Genomic DNA, 22,076 nt, shown 5'->3' with positions numbered 1-22,076 from the left:
TAATCGCAGCAGCGGCAACTTGCAACCCTGCTGCCTGGCTTTAGCTTTGGCTTTGGTCAATAACCTTAATTGCTCATCAATTTACACAGCGAAAAGGAGACGCCGAATGACTGTGAGGGAGAGAGCGAGATGGCAAGGCGCTAATCAGGTACACATATACATTTATATGTATTAGTATATGTGTGTGTGCCTGTGTTTATATGCAAATCAGCGCTATGTATGTCACTGTGCTAGAACAGCAGAAAAGCAGGCAACGTTCATTGGCTTTGGCCAGGGCGCATTTAATCAATATTTTGAGCTAGCAACAACAACAACTGGCATAATAACAAACATTTTAATTGAAGTTGCCAAAGTGTCAAAGTGTTGCATGTTACAAAGTACACAAACACACACACACACACGCACACGCACTCGCATACACATTGGCAAACAGACAGTTTATTGCGCCTGTGGGTATGCAGCGATTTTTTCGTTTCGCGACTTTAATTCGTATTTTGTGGCGCTTGCTTGCAACATTAACACTCTTGCCACTGCCACTGCGTGTGTGTAGTGCATTTCTATACACAGATACACACACTCTCACACACACACACTCGCACTCCCTTTAACAGCTAGAAAACAGCGCGTTAACAACTTACGCCAAAGTTCTCGCCCATTGCGTTCGTTGCCTGCCCTTTGTTTTTGTTTTTGTTGCTTTGCTTTTTTGTTTTTGTTGAATACCCTCTTCGCTTGGACTTTGAACAGGGTATTTTACTATTTCATTTATTGAATGCGTTGTTCTCTTTTATGCTTCTTTTTTTCATAAATTGACAAAATAAAATAATAATAATAATGATAATGATAAAGATAATAATAATAATAATAATAATAATAATAATAATAATAATAATAATAATAATAATAATAATAATAATAATAATAATAATAATAATAATAATAATAATAATAATAATAATAATAATAATAATAATAATAATAATAATAATAATAATAATAATAATAATAATAATAATAATAATAATAATAATAATAATAATAATAATAATAATAATAATAATAATAATAATAATAATAATAATAATAATAATAATAATAATAATAATAATAATAATAATAATAATAATAATAATAATAATAATAATAATAATAATAATAATAATAATAATAATAATAATAATAATAATAATAATAATAATAATAATAATAATAATAATAATAATAATAATAATAATAATAATAATAATAATAATAATAATAATAATAATAAAAAAAAAATAATAATAATAATAATAATAATAATAATAATAATAATAATAATAATAATAATAATAATAATAATAATAATAATAATAATAATAATAATAATAATAATAATAATAATAATAATAATAATAATAATAATAATAATAATAATAATAATAATAATAATAATAATAATAATAATAATAATAATAATAATACCTTTTATTTTAAAATATTACGCTGCTTTTTTTTCTCTCTCCAATTTTCTTGTTATTCTTTGCATATTTTTAACACCTCCATTAAATTTTAGCCTGTTTTATCTTCTCCCTAAAACTCCAATTTACAGGGTATCTATGCACCAGCTTTGCATCTGCTATGGTAATAATTTCCTCATACTTTCTACGCTTTCCATTTTCCATTCGTTTACGTATTTGTTTAGATTTTTTCTCCCTTTTTTTTGTGCTTCATCATTGTTGTTGTTGTAAATCTGTCATGTTTCTAGTTTTATGCACTTGCTCAAAACGTTAAGCTCATGCATTTACATGTCTGTCTATCTGTCTTTCTGTCCTTCTGTCCGTCTGCCTGTCTGCCTGTCTGTGTGAGTATCCTGGATTGTACGAGTGAATGTGTGTTTACTTTTGAGGCACTGTCGTCGCATTTACAAGCAAGCTAATTTGATGCTGCTCGTTTGTGGCAACTTCTCTCAAACTTCACTGTTGCCGTTGTCCCTCTCCTTCACTTATCTTCAACTTTCTACACCGGATGTTGTCCCATATTTGTTCTATATCCACAATCTGTAACTCTCTGTGATTTTGCCCTTTATATCTTTGACGCACTCTAAAACTTATTGCACAGTTTGCATTGCAATGCAAAGAATTCCACTAAACATTCTCTGTCCTTAGATCTTTTTGTGCACAACTTTAAACAAATGATTTGAAAATACTGTAAAATCACTTTGCTTACGTTTCATCTAAATTTACTTTGAACTTGAAAATAAATATTCAATTTAAATGCTCCATTTAGTGTGATTGTTTTTTTTTTTATCTAAAGATTTCAATTGCATTTACCTCTGAAAGGAGGTAATATCTCAATATATATTTCTATTGCATCTCAGAAGAGTTCGATGCGAAATACACAAACAATGCGTTATTTCATTTTCTTCTCAGACATTAGTTCATTTTGTATCATCTTCAGCTATCCATAGATAGAATATCGTATTCCCTTCTGTTTATATTGTGCTCTATGGCATTTTTTAAATGTAATAATATATAAATATAATATACCAACTATACCCATCGACATTGTACTCTATGATATGTTGTGAGATTAGTAGTATATCAATATACTAAATATAGTATATTGTATATTATATGGTGTATTTTCAATCTAATATTATATAAATATACAAAATATAGTCTTCGGTATATGTAAGTATCTCTTTGGTATATTAATTTGGTATATTTTAAGAATAATACCGACTGTTTTCCTTTTTTTGAGAATGAGAAGCGGGCATCTCAAAGTCGAGCACACTCGACTGTAGTTTTCAGGTTCATCTTTATCTGTTTATGCATTTCTTATTGATAAATATGATCTTAAATGATCTTCACTTAAAGCGCATTTGCCACGAAAAGTATGCAATAAAAATGGAGCAAAAGTTAAAGACATAACAACTGCTGGTCAGCTACTCTCGCTCGCTGCACTTAACTGTTCACCTGTGTGGCAGGCAGCATGTGGCATGTAGAATGTGGCAAACTGTGGCCCACATTCGTGGCAGCTCTCCCTTTCAATCTTAATCCCAATCACAGTCTCAATCATGTGGGGGAATTGAATTAAATGGACGCGTCGCGCTAAAGTGCAGCATGCAACGACAGCCACAGCAGCGAGGATAATCGAGCGGGGAAACGTTGCACACACACACACACATATCCACACAAACATGCAACGCACATGTGTCATTTATGTACTATAAATAGATGCCAAAGCGACCGGAAGTCACTTTCAACAAGCAACGGAAGTTGCAAGCAAACGTCTGCTATTGCTGTTGCTGCTGCTCCAAATTGCTGAAGATATTATTGTCACTATTGTTGTTGTTACTGTTGTAACTACAAAAGATTCTTGCAGTTGTTGTTGCTGCTTTTGTTAATGTTGTTGCTGCTTCAACTTATTATGTGGTTGTTGTTACTGTTGCATTTGTTCTTGAAATTGTTGTTATTGCTGCTATTATTATGTACCGTCTGCTTATAATTCTATTATTGTAGCTTCTACTTTTTCTGTGGTTGTTGTTACTGCTGCTGATGTTGCTGCTGTTGTTTGTGTTGTTGCTGCAACTACTTTTTCTCTGGTTGTTGTTACTATTGCTGTTGTTCTTATAGTTGTTGTTGCTACTGTTGTTCCTCTAACTTTATCTGTGGTTGCTGTTATTGTTGCATTTACCTTGCTGCTAGTGTTGCTGCGATTTGAACATATTGTTGCTGTTGCAAGTGCAACACAATGCTCTTGTTGCTGCTATTGTCCCTAATATTGCAACTTCTATTTTTGAATATTGTTTGTTGTGGTTGTTGTGCTTACAGTTGTTGTTGCTGGTATTGTTGCTGTTACTCTTGGCTTCACTTTGACTGTGGTTGTTGCTCTTGCTGCATTTACTTTGCTGCTAGTGTTGCTGTGACTTGAACCTGCAGCTCTTGCAGTTGTTGTTGTTGTTGTAGATGCAACACATTGCTGTGGTCGCTGCTATTGTCACTATTATTGAAGCTTCTACTTTTGACTGTTGTTTATTGTTACTGTTGCTGTTGTTCTTATACTTGTTGTTGCTGCTGCATTTGGCTTCACTTTGACTGTGGTTGTTGCTCTTGCTGCATTTACTTTGCTGCTATTGTTGTTGCTGTTGTAACTGCTGTAAGATTGTTCTTGTTGCTGCCTTTGAAGATTCCTATTTTGATGTGGTTGTTGCTGTTATTACATTTACTTTGCTGCTATTGTTGCTGCGACTTTCAGTTGTGGTTGTTGCTGTTGTTGCTTTTCCTATTTTTGTTGCTGCTTTGCTTGTAGCTCAAACTTGAGCTGTTATTGTTGTTGTTGCTCAAATTGCAGCTGCAATCTGTGCTGTTATTGTTGTGGCTGGTCTTTTGGTCATTGTTGCTGCTGTTGTTCCTGCTGCTGCTGTTTTATAATCGCTTTTGAGCTGCGTAGATGCGACGCCAGCAGTCAACCAGGCAGTCAGGCACTCAGGCAGCCAAAACCTGCTCCATGCCCCATGCCACATGCCACATGCCTCATGCCACATGCCACAGACACACACACACAGTAAGGCGGTGTCGCCGCACGAACCCTTCGTTGCTTTCTGCTCGGCTGCTGTTCGTGTTTATTTTGCTCAGGACTCGACATCCTGGCTGGCTTTGTTGGCATCCGTTCAGCAATTTCAGTCGTTGAGCAGTTGTTAAACGCGTCGCACGTTGACGTGGCAAACAGTCCAAGATCCCAAAACAGCAACAGCAACAACAGCAGCAACAGCAACAGCCACAAATATCACTTGTGTTCATAGTGTATTTTCATTTTTTTTTTTTGTTGGCGCCAACGCAATTGTTTCTTTTTTTTTTGAAGTATTTTTTGTGACTGTGTAAAAATGCGTGATCATCCAACGGTGCCAAATGTGTTTCGCGTGGCTTCCACGCACAGCATCAACAGCATCAGTACGCTGCCCACGCCACGCAGCAGCAGCAGCCAGCAGCAGCAACAGCAACAGCAACATTGCAATAGCATCATAAAGTATAAACAAAGCAACAGCTACGAACAGCAACAGCAGCAACAGCAACCGCAACAACTTGTTAGCTACAGCGCACAGTACAGCAGAAGCAACAGTTACGAGCAACAGCAACAGCAGCAGCAACAGCAACAGCAACATGCTGATGCACAGCAGCAATTGGGCAAACATCAGCTGACAACGAGCGCTTCGATCGAGCACAGTTATCCACCGCAGCAGCAGCAGCAATCGCCATATGCAACATTGCCACGCGGTTGCCTTAAGCGCACCCCACAGCAGCAACAACAGTTGCAGCTACAGCAGCAGCAACAGACGGGCGTCATCAATACAATTTCGGGCAGCATTCCGGCGACAGGATTTGGCAGCATTAGCAGTTTGAGCGATTTGCAGTTTAATAGTGTGCAGCTCAACAACAACAGCAGCAACAGCAACAGCAACACCAATAGCAACAACAACAACAATAGCAGCAGCAACAACAATGCGAATGAAACACGACAACAGCAGCAGAGACAACAGCGTACTGTCACCATCACAACACCAACAAAAGAGGCAGCAGCAGCAACTGCTGCTGACAATCAGTCGCATGTTGTCGACACGATGAACAACGACAGCATCAGCAACAGCAACAACATCAGCAACAACAACAACAACAAGACGGGCAAAGTCAGTGCGAGTGTCAAAGCCAAAAGTGGTTACCTGTGGCTGTTGACACCTGTTGCAGCCAGGTGAGTGATTTAATTCAGCTCAACAGCGACATTAAGTATACGCACTGATAGACAGCGCAAAAGCGTGAAGCTGTCATTTCCTGTTGCAATCGTTTTTCTTTTCACCAGCAGCTTACGGCTTTTAATACTGATGTTTCATCCAAATAAACTTTCATATTTTTTCGTAGTTAAATTGAAATCAAGACAATCAAATTATGAATCTTATTTTTTATTTTAAACAATATCAAATTTCAACAATGTTCAAAAAGTTTACACTTGCACCAATCGAAATGAAGCCAATTAAAATTTGATTTTGTTTTATTTTCCCCCTGTTAGTTCCTCAATCTGTGCTTAGCAGTTTCTTCATTTTCCGTTGTAGATTAAATATTATATCATAATACATTCGATTTAAATTGTAGTCAATATACCAAATATAGCCTATTGTACTCGGTATATGTTAAGTGTAGCAGTATTTCAATATACCAAATAGGTATATTATTTCGTACTCTATAGTATATTTTGAATGTATTAGTATAGCAATATACCAAATACAACCTTCGATATTGCAATTTATGATATATTTTGAGTATATTAGTATATCAATATACCAAATATAGCCTTCGGAATATATTGTTTTGTACTCTATGGTATATTTTGAGTGTTGTAGTATATCAATATACCAAATATGGCATTTGGTATATTATGTATACTTTGAATGTATTGATATAGCGATATAACTCTCGATATTGCCATTCATGGCATATCTTAGGGGTAGCGGTATTTCAATGTACCAAATATAGCATTAGGTATATTATTTCGTATTCTATGGTATATTTTAAGTATATCAGTATATTAATATGCCAAATATAGTCAAATGCAGTTTATTCTTTTGTATTATATGGTATATTTTGAGTATAGTAGTATATCAGTATACCAAATATTATATATAATATATCCAATCAATATTTGATTATGTTTTTTTCCCGCCTTCTATTAACTCATCAATCTCTGCTTAGCAGTTTATTCGAAAATAAACTTTTGCAGTCAATAAACAATAGTTCGCAAAGTTTGGATTGCATTTCAAAGCTTTTACTTATGCTGCATATTAATTTTCGCAGAAATAATACGCAACAACAAGTTGCAGCTAAGCTGCTAAGAAATTGCAAACACTGCGTATACGTAATATTGTTTTAATCCAAATTTAAGAGCACCAAATGAAATTGCAATTAACAAGCAAGTAATTTAATTAATATTATGAAAGTCGAAAGCAATTAAACGAGGACACACACAAAATTGATAGAAAATAGCGCAAGGTTGTAAATGTTTGCAGATGAGAAAATGAGCTGAGAAATTGTTGTTGTTGAACTTGCAAATATTTGTGAGCAATGGCGAAAGCGCGAGAATTTGCCAGAAAGAATGCGCGAGGGCGAAATCGCAAAATTGCGATTGTCATTGTCGAAAAAGTTTTTTGCCTAAATTAAGCGAAATGCAAAATGTGTGTGAAATGGAAAATGGCGCATAGCAAAAATACAAAAGTTGATGCTCTTGATAATAGAAGGGAAGAGAAGGAAGAAGAAAATGTGTTAGAGGAGGGGGGGAGTAAAGGAGGCTGGAAACACTCAAGAGTCTGTGCAAATAGTTTGCGAACAAATTAAGCCCACTTTGCAGTGATTTGTGTCGCTAACACAATTATTTGCCAGGCCGACGAAGAACAAGTAAAACAGTCAGTCAGTCGTCAGTCGTCAGAGTCCTGTCAGAGACATCGTCCTCCGCAGGACGATGTCATCATGTCGCTCAGAATAGTGCTGCATGTCTTCTGAGTGCAGAGTTGAAGCTGAGGCCGAAGGCAGCTGCTGCTGTTTCTTTACTGTCCTGTCGCCTTTATCCTCATCCTTTTCTTTTTTTTTTGCTCTCTGGCTGTTCTGCTGGCAAAACGTGAAACGTGCAAAATACGCGCGTCGTCGTCGAGTTCTTTTAGCGCCTTCCAGCGGATGTGCGAGAAACGTTAAGGACTCTCGTCTCGTCTCGTCTCGACTCGACTCTACTCTCAATCACAACGCACATGAAGAGCTTTACATTGATTTTGCAGCTAGCATTTGTCAGGTTTCTTTCCCCTTGCTGATTGAAGGCCAATATCATAAATACTTTGTCAAGCAGACACACAAAAATTATGTGGTAGAAAATACACGCAAAAATGTATGCATATCAAATATGCAAAAGAGTGAAGGCTTTAAATTCTGTTAATATACATATTAAATTGAATTTGTTTTATGAAATATGAAAAACTTGTTGAAGCTTTAAATTATATTAATTTTCGTAATCAAACAAATAAATATTTAACTATCTTGAATGATATTTCTTTGACTTATTTCATTGCAATAAGGAAATAAATAAATTAAATTTAAATTGTAATTTATTACAATAAAAGATGAAATGAACTGCTGGTAAAATATAATCAAAATTTTCTTTGTTCAGCTAAGTTCAATCTAGAAAACCAAAATATCGCGTATACGCAACGTTTATTTGAGAAATACTTTTAAATGGTGCTCAATTGCTTTGGCTGCAAATCTGGTATATTTTGAATGTTTGTCTTATTTTTAGTATTTTAGTGGTATATTTCCTAAATATACTAAATATAATCTGATAAATATTACAGTTTGATAAAGGAAACTATTCGAATTAAAACAAGTGTAGTTTCAAATTCAAAACTCTTAATTGACATTTGCTGCTCAAACAGATTAGTTCATTATAAATTTCTCTAAGAATTAGTCAACTCAATTATATTGTTGGTTTATTTCATAAATGTTACGCAATTTGCGCACACAATTTTGTTCACAAAATAAATAACCTTGGGAGAGCATTGAAATCATGTTTAATAATTATCGATTTTGCTTGCAAGTTCGATTTTATTGTATTAGTAAAGATTTTGATTTCAGTTGCTAGGCAGCAGAGAACAATAGCAAGCATCGAGCTTCGAGCTTCGAGTTGTGCTAATTAAAAGCGATGCACTCGAAAAATTCGAATGCTATCTAACAGCAACCCAAATGCAAGACTGCAACACACAACTTGTTGAGCGACCCTCGCTTGGGCAGACGATTGCCCGAAAACGTCTTGACTGACTGACATTCATTTGCCATGCGAATGAATCATGCAGCAGAGTTAAGTGAATGCTTATGAATGCTTGTTGTGACTGACAAGTGAATGCAATATTCATGCGCTGCTGAATAAAACACTCTTCAGGCAAATTGCAAACGAGTTAAGAACGTCGCATGAGTGCACTCACGAATGCAAAACGTTAAAAAGGATATAATTAATGTTTACACGCAGATCAAGTTTGCTTCAAATTTTTGTGCCACACTCACTTCCGACCCTGAAAATCTATAGTAATCAAATGAAAAGCGCGATTTTTGGTATATCTTATATAACGTTAGCCTTTAATTTTCCAGAAAACTTGATTGCGATCAGATAGAAGTTATTTAAGAAATATTTTGTGTGGGCTAAAAGGCCTACTTACTGGGGGTCTTAGAAACTTTGGCTGATAATCTGGTATATTTTTAGTATGCTATGGTATATTTTGAATATATTAATACATCGATATGCAAAATATAGTTCTTGGTATATTTTTAGAATTTTGTAATTTGGTATATTTTAAAATCAATACAGCACTTTTTATGCTTTTATGGATACCGGGTATATCACAGTCAGTCACACTCGACTGTAGCTATCTTACTTGTTTAAGAAATACTTTTGGATGATAAACAAGTAAGAAAGCTACGGTCGAGTGTACTCGACTGTGAGATACCCGCTACCCATTTTGAATAAAATAAATATAATTTGCGGTATTTTCTCAAAATATACCGAATATACTGCAAAAATACTAAAAATATACCAAATGGTATATTTGGTATATCGACATAGTACCGCATTCAAAATATACCATAGACGGCACAATATACCAGATTGTCAGCCAAAGCAACTAAGACCCCTAGTAAGTAGGCGTTTTTGCCCATACAAAATATTTCTTTATAACTTCGACAATTTTTATCTGATCGCAATCAAATTTTCAGAAATCATAACTACTATAGTAGTTATTATATATACCAAAATTCGGAACTCTAGCTTTAAAATTACGCTTGTTATTCGATTTTTTTGTTTTGCGGGGGCGGAAGTGGGCGTGGCAAAAATTTGAAACAAACTTGATCTGCGTGCAAACATAACAAATGTTGTCGAAAAAAAATTATAGCTCTATCTCTTATAGTCTCTGAGATCTAGGTGTTCATACGGACGGACGGACAGACACACAGACGGACAGACGGACATGGCTATATCGTCTCGGCTGTTGACGCTGATCAAGAATATATATACTTTATAGGGTCGGAGATGCCTCCTTCTACCTGTTACATACATTTCCTGCCGGCACAAAGTTATAATACCCTTCTACCCTATGGGTAGCGGGTATAAAAACGCCTATTGCTATGGTATATTTTGAATGTGACGTTGAATCATAAAGCATCAATTGTGCAAATACTTCACAGTTAACACCTAGCACGTTAGAAAGATACCATACAGTGTTATTCTTAAAATATACCAAATTAATTTACTAAAATATACCATTGGTTATATTTGGTATATCGGTATACTATTCCGGTATTATTCTTATATATGCAAAGTATTACCTTCGTTATATTTTGGTATATTTTTAGGTGTACTAAATTGATATATTTTTAGAATATGGTTTTATTAAATATGACTAGAGGGTACTATCTCACATTTTGGTATATTTTGAATGTAGTACTATATCAATACACCAAATATGACCTTACATACATTTTTTAAGATTTTTGGTATATTTTTAGAATATGCTTTTCTTCAAAATGCATAGCGGGTATCTCACAGTCGAGCGCGCTCGACTACTCGTTTTTTTAATCCAACAATTTGTGCGGTATTTATATATGCATATCAACTGGAAGCCCATTAACGTTCTTTCTCACTTTTTTACTTCTCATTTTTTTATTTCACGCTCTTGCTGCTTTTTTTCATACTTTCATGTACCTTGTGTTTTTTTTTAGTATTTGGTTAGCTGTCCCGTTGCCAGCTCGTAACTTGAATGCTCCTTAAAATATATTAAAGTGAACAGAGTTTGGCACACTTGATTAGTCGAGGGACATTTAAATTCATTTCGAATTGTGCTCAACTCTAAGACTTCAGACTCAAAGATTGAGCTTATTTGCCACCTGTTGCTGTTTACCAAAAAGATGTTAATTTCAATACTTTAATCTCTTCACAAGACAATCGTTAATTCCTTGCGGTAATTAAATTTTAAACTGCAATTTTGCAATTGCGCAGCGAGTGAATTATTATTGAGAAAATGCGTCACAAATGTGAGGAATTTTCAGCGCATTAATTGGTCAAAGACACACTTGCAGTTATTAATTATATCATAAAGTAAATACAGTCATACATATATGTATGCGCATAGCATATTTAATTAAGTATAACGATTAATTGAAGAAAGTATTTGCATTCTTGCGGCTTATTGATTATGTGTCATTGCAAGCATTGAAGGCATCAAAAGGAAATGTTGACTTTTGATTCATTTTATTTTTTTTTTTGTTGACTTCAATTATTGATATTTCATTTGCAAAAATATAGTTTATCAATTTTCTGTTTATAGCAAGAGTTTTACATTGTGCGACATACAAAATTGTTAATTATTTTGCTTTCTTTCGAGCGTAACTCTTATTTAGCAAAAATGATTATACAATTACAATTATTTTTATTGTAAATATTTTATTATTGATTAAGAAAAATAGAAATATAATTTAAATTAACAAAGGCCTTTGGTTTAATTAAATTATTTTAATTATCGTGGTTTCATAGCAGAAAGTTATAATATTATACAAAAGTTTAAAGTTTAAAGTAATTTTTTATTTTATAATTTGAATAAATTAACAAAATATTTTCGAAATTCTAATTATTATTTAAAAGTTGGCCATAACCTTGTTGATTGATAATTAGTGCGATTTGTGTCATTGCAAAAATCTTTGTAGTTCTCTAACCAAATATACCAAATATAACCTGTGGTATTTGAAGTGTATTAATTTGGTATCTAAGAATAATACCGGAATAGTATACCGATATACCACATATAACAAATGGTATATTTTAGTACATTAATTTAGTATATTTTAAGAATAATACTGTAGCTTTCTAACGTGCTAGGTGTTAACTGTGAAGTATTTGCGCAATTGATGCTTTATGATTCAATGTCACAAGAGTATGGCGTTCTCATTGTAGACATCTTTTTAATAAACATTTCACCGATTTCTTGATGCAAAATGACATAATGATATTTGATTATTGCTGCGTATAAGCTAGTTGAGCATTGTGTTCAGTTTAGAGAACGAATTATTCTCTGCTGCTAACGACACAGACATCAGATATTTTTAATCAGCATTCAGCAGACACACACACACACACGCACGAGAGTGTGAGAGAGAGAGAGAGAGAGAGAGAGAGAGCGGAGTGAAGCCCACACGCTGGTATTTTACATCATTACAAGCGCTGCCAAACTGTAAGGCTCTGTTGCCTGCAAGTGTTTGGGTGGGTGTGTGTGTGTGTGTGCGTGTGTGTGTGGATGTGTGGGTGTTGCTATCGGTGGAAAAACATGCATAGACTGCAGGCCACACAGCAAAAGAAAGAGACAGCAGCAAGAGAGCGAGAGAAACGTATGCAGAGTGGCTTTTTGATGTCCTCGTCTTTTTTTTTTGGGTCTCTCGCCTTTCTCGTTTTTGCAGCATTTCGGTGGCAATTGTTATAGCCGCATTGGCCGGCCCCCAATGGCTCTATACGGAGGAGAAGCTGCCCAATGCGAAATATAATGGGACGCCGAATTTCAAGGCACTCGACGATGGCGTCTACCTAACCAAATACACCAAGTCCAGCCTCTGGATATTGTGCACAACGCTGCCAGGTGAGTTTCCCATCTTCCAACTTCCGAATATGAAGACAAATGCTCGAGTCAATGACATTGCGTATACGCCACGTTCAGTGCAATCAACAGAGTAATATCCGACCAACAGAAAATATGCAAGTCAAACTGTTTGTCAATCAGTCTGGTTAGTCAGTCTGGTTAGTCAGTCAGTCAGTCAATCATCTGTTGTTGGTAGTTGACCAATCATCGTGTCAGTCAATCAAGTGAACAAACAAAAATGCAGCAACAGCCGCCAATTAGTGACTCTGACTCGCACTCGGGCTGTCACAACTGATTTATTTGCCTCACACCGATACCCTGTAGCTTCACATGAGCAGCATTGGGGTATATTAGAGTCAAGGTGTTCATTCAAATTGTTCAAACATATAATTTAATCACATGCAGTATGCACAACTACAGACAACACATGTGACAAGTTACAAATAAAGTTCAACATAGCCTGTAATTTTTCTGTAAATATACAATACTTTTTACAAGTTTTTCAAACACGCAACTGTACACAAAATATAGGAAATTTGAAAAATGTAGTTCAACATTCCCTTTACTTCTATCAAACTTAACAACAAAAGTGCAAGTTCTTCAAATATGCAAAATGTTCAAAGCATATAGTCCAGCATACCCTGTAACTCATGAACATGTATATAGACAGAAGAAGCTGGCGAATAAACACATGCCTTAATCGCAATTGCGAAAAAACCTTCAATACCATTCACAAAACTAAATATCAAAAATGTACAGGGTATGTGCTAGTGGCACATCCTCACACACACACACACACAGAGCGATTTTTATTGCGTGTTTTGCATGTAATTGAAATGTTTTTGCAGGCAAGGATGTCGACACATACAACTGCGTCAAAATTGATTACTTCCCCCAGGAGGGATATCAACCGGATCCGCACGACTCGACGCCAGCGATACCCTGTAAGTAGTAGTAAGTGTGCGTGGTTGTCGGATTACACAACAGCTGCAGCAAACGGTTTTTAATTTATAATAATTCCCATCACTTTCAGTTACATTGCTATTTTCGTTTTGCATTTGAATTTTCATTTGTATTTGAATTTGCATTAGTTGGTTGTTGGTTAGTTGGTTGGTTGGTTGGTTGGTTGGTTGGTTGTTGGTTGGTTGCTGTTTGTTGGTACGCAACAAAATCCTTGGCGCTTAAATGCGAGATGAGTAGCAGCAGTTGGTGCAAGCTGGCTTCAAGGACAACACCCATTAGCAAGGAGCAGCAGCAGCTTACAATCCGTAGCATTGCTGGTAATTAAATGCATGCCGGGATTAATGCTTAGAAGCGAGAGAGAACCCAAAGACTGCGAGAGAGAGAGTGAGAGTGAGAGAAAGGGGGCAGAGATTGCGTTCTACCAATACTTCATGGGAATTCAATAGTTATTCGTTCAGCTTCCTCCGTTTCTAATTGGATTAGCAGAGACTTAAAATCGAGAAGGACCATTCTCCACCCCAAGAGCACTTCATATGAATACATTCTGCAAGTGCATTCGAAAGTGGAAGTAAAAGTAAAAGTAGAAGCTTAGAACAAATCTTATTGTACACAGACGATTTCCATTGTCTCTCTGTTCATCATCATCTTCCGTTTTCCTACGCAGTTTTCGATGTGTGTGTGTGTTGCCTATATTGATTTCGATTGCAATTTGATTATGTTTTTATTTCTCTCCTTTTCATTGGCAATCTTTGAACTGAAAATATTCAATTAGCAAGCAGCAAACAAACAACCACAACAAATAAAGCGCAAAAGCATTGTTAATAATTTCAAAGGCGCCGCTGGTGGCAATTTCATATATTCAATAAAATACCATAAAAACTATTAGACAACCAACTGCTTCTGCTTCTGCTGCTGCTGCTGTTCCTGTTCTTTGACATTTTTCACATTTTCCCATTTTCTTGTATTATTTTTGCACATTTTTTGCTGGTTGGTCTAAGCTTTTCGCTTTTCGCATTTCGCTTTTTGATTTTGAACCTGAGCCAGCGCCGAAGGCAAAAAAAACCACACGACATGGCTACTTTCACTTTTCACATTTCTGTTTGTTTTTCGCTTTACTTTTTTTGTTTCGTTTTTTACTATCTATCCTCTTCGCTTGCTCCTCCTCCCTCATGGTCAAAGCATTCAGGCAACAGCTTTGCTCTGCTAACCACTATCGCCCGCTCTCTCTCTTTTTGCAGATACGGTAACCAAGTCGTGTCCCATCTTCCTGGGCGCTGGCATTGTGCTAGTCATCAGCTTTATCATCTTTCTGATCCCCACGTGCTCGCATCGCAACAGTCTCTACTACTTTACTGCTGGCATCCTCTTCATTGTGAGTGGTAAGTGCGCGGATAATAAAACTGATGACAATTGCTCACTTTAATGCAATAACTCAATGATAATTTTAACATTCAATGAAATTTTCAATGCTAATCGTAATGCGATTACTAGAGTTAAACGCTTAACACTATTTCAAATGCTAATTCGATAGTTATTTCAATGCAATCTTTTATAAAGCTAACTCCAATACTAATACTAATTGCATACGCAAAAGAAATTAAATTTCAATGTAAATCATAATGCCAATATCAGCATTAATACTCCACTACTGTGAACTCTAATGAAAATTAAGCGAAAATGCTAATTTTAATGCCAATGCTAATATGAACTTTAATGCAAGTTCAGTGAAAATGCTAATTTTAAAAATAATGCTAATGTGAACTCTAATGAAAGTTCAACTACAATGCTAATTTTTATATTAACGCTGATGAGAAATTAATGTTTCATGATAATAATAATTTTAATATTAATGCTAGTTATGAGGATTCAAATCGTACATATTAGCAATGATGATAGTTAATGCCAAGTCCTATAATAATTCAAATGCATTTGAAACTTGAATATTAAAGTAAATTCAAATTCAATATTATTGGTTAAGCTAATGCTTACGCCAATCCAAATTAAACTGTAGCGCTTTCTTATGCTTATCGTAATGATATCAAAGTTATTAATATAAATTCTAATGCAAATTCAGTAATCAGGATAATGCTAATGCATGATATCAATAAAATTCCAACATTGAGTCCAAAGCTTGATAATGCTAAAAATAATGCACATATTAGCATTAAGATAAATGACAATGATAACATCAAAATTTCAATATCAATTTTAATGATGCCACCGTTAATGATTTTCTCTTTTCAGGACTGATTATGCTGATCGGTTTGATAGCCTATATATCGATACTAAAAGCAGAGATCGGTTCGAAGTTGCGACCGCGTTCCCCGCTGCAACCAGCGCTCTTCAAGGTTACCTACGGTCAGAGTTTCTTTCTATTCGTATTTGGCTTTATTGCCACCGAATTTGTCGGTGTGCTCAACATCTTTCTGTATATTCATCTGCAGGAATTCAGTTATTACAGCGTAAGTACACATACAGAGGAGTCACATCCGCCTTTCATAATTATGATTATCACAGTACTCATGAAAGTCGAAATTAATTTAGTTCAAAGCAATGCAATATTGTTATTGCAGTTTACCAAGAATCTTTGCATCAAAATACATTTTTCCAAAGGTCGCAGCATGTCTGCATATCACATAACATAAAGCGAGCAAGGAAGCAAAGTGAAAGCAATTCTTTGAATGTTAAGCAATCAAAGAGTTCTTTTGATGTGCTGAATGTATTTTTATACCCGCTACCCATAGAAGGTAGAAGGGTATTATAATTTTGTGCATGCAGGAAATGTCTGTAACAGACAGAAAGAATTGTCTTCGATCCAATAAAGAATATATATATTTGACAGCCCAGGTGATATAGTCATGTCCGTCTGTCTGTCCGTCCGTCACTATGAACACCTAGACCTCAGAGACTATAAGAGATAGAGATATAATTCTTTTTGATAGCATTTGTTATGTTTGAACGTAGATCAAGTTTGTTTCAAATTTTTGCCACGCCCATTTTCGCTTCCCCAAATCGACAAAAAACAAAAAGTCTGGAATTTGGGTACAGACCATTATAACTATAGTTTCTATGATTCCTAATTTGACTGACAATCTGGTATATTTTGCACTATATGGTATAATTTGCACTATATATACTAATAATATATACTAAAAGTATATATATGTACATATATTGATGTGAAATCTAATGAAATTTAAATAATCATGAGAAGGTTAGTAATAATGTTAAATTCCAACATCGAAATATCCTTTGGTATATTTTTAATATTTTTCTGGTATATTAATTTAGTAAATTTTGTAATTAGCTTCTATTTAATATAGATAGCTGGTATCTCACAGTCGACTGTAGCTTTCTTACTTGTAATTATACTTCTGTTGATTCTGATAATGAGTTTTGCAACACCCAATAATGAAATATAATACTTTTCTTTCCCATTGACTGTGACTGTAACTTATTCATCCTTTTTTTCCATTCGAACATGTTGTCCTTGTCCTTTGCTCCCCACTCTTCCACAGCGTTTGCCCTGCTTCAGCGTGGCCAACATACATGCCAAGATCCAGGAGGAGCAGTCGCAGCAGCAGCACGCTCGTACGCATTCCTACAAGCGCTACAGGCAACCAGGCAACGCTGCAGCGCTGGCATCCTCGGAGGAGTCGCTCAATGCATCCGCCAAGCAGCAGCAGCAGTCGCGTGATCCGCTGCAGCCGCAGCATCAGCAGCAGGAGCAGCTGTATCAACAGTTTCTGCTGCGCTCGATGAACGCTCGCTTGCATCAAGTGCACGATGCGGGTCGCGGTCCGTTGCCTGCAACGTGCAACACGCAAACACTGCCCGGTGGCTATGCGTGCCGCAAGCATCCCAATGCTGCTGCTGCTCCTCCTGCTGCTGCTGCTGGTGGTGGTGGCGGCTCCAATTTGAATCTGTATTTGCACAATGACCTGGAGCGACGGTAAGAGCCAAACAAATTGAAACTGTCTTAAGGTTAACCTGGTTCCTTCTCCTTGTTCTTCAACAGCTTCTTCTTCGAGAAGCCAGCGGTGTCCAAGTGCAATCTGCATTCGCGCAGCTTTGCCAAGTCGCTGAACGAGCTGTGCATGGAGCCAACACCAGCACCAGCGGCAACACGTTTGCCGTTGCATGCCACATTGCCGCTACCCGCACCGCCGGCGACGTTTGCTGATTTGCCACAGGAGTTTCCACTCACTCGCTCCGTCTCGACGGCCACCGACATCTTCAATCCGAGCGCCCAGCTGCAGCGCAAACAGCAACGCAACATGGCCACCAACACACAGCACTTGCCACGCAATCGCGGCGAAGAGCACGATGAAGAAGACGACGACATGACCGAGGCACGTCTCTGCGGCTTGAAGCGTGGTCTGCGCAAAACCAAGGACGAGCTCTTCAACGAGTTCTGCAAGCGAGCCGGCATGCGAGCCAAGCCCAAGAACATCTACTACATCCCTAGCGAAGATTCTGTGGAGTCGCCAGAGCCGCCACTGCCGTCGCATTCGTCGAAGCGACGCTCCCACGAGGAGAGTTCGCATGAGCGCAGCAACAACAACAACGATGATGATGCCGATGGCGATGACAACGGATTTCGGCAGTTTCGGACGCCACCTGGCGTCACTCTAGACGGCGATCATCTCTACGTAGTGACCGGTGAGTCCAGGTTGTGACTGTGCTTTTAAGATCCTTAGCAGGGTATCTACTTTATTTCATTGTGGTTACAGCGTATCTTTAATATCCAATCCAGGTACTTGGTGATCAAAGCATAGTGTCACGAAAGGGTCTCTTAAAATCGAATGTTCACTTGTTACTTTCGCAGTCATACCAATAGTTGCTAAGTTACAGGGTATCTATTGCATTTCATTGTGGATACATTGTAATTTTAATGTCCTTGGAGCAAATAATCGACGATGTTCACAGCATTATAAGATATTCGTTCGTCGAAGATTTTACTGTCACCAAAGGGTCTCTTAAAGTTTAATGTATGCTTGTTATATTTACTGAATTACAGGGTATCTATTGCATTGCATTGTGGTTACAGCGTATCTTTATTATCCAATCCAGGTACTTGGAGCAAATAATCGACAGTGTTGAAAGCATTATAAGATATCCGTTTAAGTGTCACGAAAGGGTCTCTAAGTCGAATGTTCGCTTGTTACTTTCGTTCTCATAAAGTAAAAAGTTATATGATGAATTGTTAATCACACGAATTAGTTACCATGAGTTAGTAAAAGTCAAGGTGAAGAGTCTTTCATAGTCAAATTTTTGTTAATTTTGCAGTCATAAAGTAAAACGCCTTAGTTAAAACGTATTCAAGGTGAAGGGTCTCTCAAAGTCGAATGTTCGCTTGTTGCTAGTTATGTGATAAATTGTTAATTACACGAATTAGTTATCACGACTTAGTAAAACCGACTTCCAAGCAATAGAGCTGCATACATATTTGAAGTAAAGGGACTCTCAAAGTCTAATGTTGGCTTGTAATTTTTGTAGTCATAAAACGAATTACGGAAAACCAATTCAAAGCGAAGGGTCAAAGTTTAATGTTCGCTTGTTACTTTCGCACTCATAAAGTCAAAACAAGCAACACATATTGCAAATAAGAATAATGAAACTAATATTTTAAACAGCAGAAAAAAAAGTGAAAAAATGCATATTTTCCAACTGTTTAAAGAGTCTCCACAAGTGGAAAAGCATAAATTAATATAACAAGCGACTTGCACGCCAAAAAACTCTAAAGCTAGAGGGTCTCAACAAGTCAACTCAACAACAGTTCGCTAGTTTTTTTTCGCATTCACAAAATGCTAGTATATGTGATGTATTATCTACTCGCCAATTGTTAACTACTGCAATTAAGAGGAAGCTATAGAATTTTGAGATAACTAAAGGGTCTCTAGAAGTCAAATGTGTATTATGTATTCATTAAGTAAAAACCATGAATATGTATTGCACATAAGAATATCGAATCTCACATTTCAAACAGCAGGAATAAGTAAAATGATATGCATATTTCAAGTCTTCACAAGTGAAATGATTGCTTGTACCCCAAGGAATTCTAAAACCACAGGGTCTTTGCATTCGCAAAGTTCTAGTATATTTGATGTATTATCTACTTGTCAATTCATAACTACTGCAATTAATAGGAAGCTATATAATATTGAGATAGCTAAAGGTGAAATGTTCGCTTGAGATTTTCATAACTTTAAATGACATATTCCTTCGTATTTTCCTTCACAGATCCCGGACAATTTACAATGCCGCGCCGCAGCTCGATGTGCGTCGATCCGATGCCAGCGATGCCGATGCCACAGCTGCGCAAACTCAACTCGAATCTGTCACTGCACACGCCACAATCCGAGATCTGGCCATGGGCCTCACAGCAGCGCCTCGCCTCAGAGCATGGCCAGAGTCGGACGCTCCCACGGTGCTTTATGCGTCAGCCGGCTGGCAGCCAGGACAGTTTGGGTTCGCTGCAGAGCAGCTTCAGTGCGAGTCAGCAGCGTTTCACGCAGCTAATGCAACAGCATCAGCAGCAGTTGCAGCAACAGAATCGTTATCTCTCAACGTTGACGCTGCCATTGCCATTGCCTCCTCGGCCCAACGAGGATTTGCTGCCAGCATCAAAGCCATCTCAAGCCAGCAAATCGGGCGTTCAATGGCCAGCAGCGATTCCCTCGTCGCCATCGAACTATAGTCACGGCTCAAGCGCCAATGCGAACATCTATCATCATCCGCAGCCGTTGTATGTGGCCAACAATGCGGCGCCTCCAGTTGTGAGTGCTCAGGTGCATCCGCCCAAGTTTCAGCGCGCTTACGCCTTCGATGATGCGCAGCGACGTGCGAGCTTTGCGGTCAGCGATGCCTTCGATCTCGATGAACTCGAGCGCGAACGTCGTCGCTCCCATGCCAGTCTCTTTACCGGCATCAATATGCCACAATCGCAATCGCAACAGCAATCGCAATCTCAACAGTCCCAATCTCAATATCGCGAGGTCTACGACGTTATCAATGGGACTGCAGTTTAATGAGCGCGAAGTTTAATTAATGTTTGAGGATATAACTTCTTACTTAATAGTCTCTGCTATCAACGATTTCCATTCCATTCAAGACACTCATTCACTCATTCCTTTCACATCTCTTTTCGGCTTTAAGTCTTTACGAATCTTCGATTTCAATTGTCTGCGTGTTTCACGACTTAACGAAGTATTTAATAGACGTCCATATATATATGTTTATCGATATTGAATGCAGTTATAACGTTACTTATTATAGATGGTAAATAATATTGATTTTAAATGGCAACCTTCAAAATGTCCGATTCTACTTTTTCCTGTTGACAATATTCTCGTTACAATGAATACTTAATACAAATGGCAATCCCCGATTTATCGATTCTGTCTCGAATTCTTCGCCCCCGATAACTCTTTCGATTACTGATCACTTGCCAGCAATATTACAATAGCATGTGTTAATCAACAAAATGAGTCCAAATTGACGTCCATATTTAGATATCAATTCAATGTAAATGTTTTCAACGATATATCGCATATAGAGGATATTCAAATGTTCGATAACTTTCAATTAAATGTCGTTTTGATCAATGTGATAAGTGTGTTATCGATAATCATGTGTTGCATGTTGCATTATTCAAATACGCCTCACAGTTTGCCGAGGTTTCGTTTTAGTAATTAAGAGCGTTACATAAAATATATGTAAGTACTAAATGTTTAATTGACGACATGCTAACATATTTTACGTGTTATCGATCAGCTATTCAATCGATAACTCTATGTTGAGTAACCAATTTTACAAGTTATCGATCAGTTATTTGATAGATAATTTTATGCTGAGTAACCTATTTTACGTGTTATCGATCAGCTCTATTTTTCTCAATTTTCACTGTACTTCGAGATTTTTTTTTTGTTGATATCACATATCTTACATTACAAATGATATTTCACCACCTCGCTTCAGATAACTTTGATCGATTTCTAAATTTTTTCACACTATATAGAATAGTATTTGTGCAGAACACACTATAAATTGCACTATTTTGACGTCCATATTTATCTGTGGTTTCAATTCAATTAACATATTAATTGATAAATACTCAATAACCGATATATGTAAATGTTTGTGAATGATATTCTCAATTTGTCCCGTAAATATATTTTTGCCCCCCTTCAAAAAGAAAACGATGCGATACATTTTCCAACGAGGAAAATCTTTTACAAAATTTATGGAATACCTGCCAAATAATTTGTGATACGGATCAATGAAAATAATTTCCACTCAAGGGTGGAAAAACAAGACAAAAGAAAACTATTTATACACACATACAATTCCCACCTTAACGCACATTCGTATTTCAAAATTGATGTGTATGATAATTAAAATGAATGAAGATTTGTGAACTTACCGCACACTT

At 36.6% G+C, this 22,076-nt stretch overlaps 1 protein-coding gene across 1 annotated transcript; it reads left to right on the top strand.

The window, feature by feature from the left end:
- The first annotated feature begins 4,682 nt into the window (after positions 1 to 4,682).
- LOC132795618 (uncharacterized) lies at positions 4,683 to 21,824 on the top strand. The gene is given in 10 exon segments (XM_060806415.1): positions 4,683 to 5,587; positions 5,620 to 5,657; positions 5,659 to 5,727; positions 12,504 to 12,679; positions 13,528 to 13,623; positions 14,881 to 15,021; positions 15,887 to 16,104; positions 17,161 to 17,594; positions 17,661 to 18,304; positions 19,886 to 21,824. Coding segments are annotated over 10 exon segments (3,327 nt in total). The 5' UTR covers positions 4,683 to 4,864; the 3' UTR covers positions 20,674 to 21,824.
- Positions 21,825 to 22,076: the final 252 nt, after the last annotated feature.

Source organism: Drosophila nasuta, chromosome X, assembly GCF_023558535.2.
Source record: "Drosophila nasuta strain 15112-1781.00 chromosome X, ASM2355853v1, whole genome shotgun sequence".
In the NCBI taxonomy this organism is placed as follows: Eukaryota; Metazoa; Arthropoda; class Insecta; order Diptera; family Drosophilidae; genus Drosophila; species Drosophila nasuta.
This window is presented reverse-complemented; position numbering and strand designations above follow the sequence as displayed.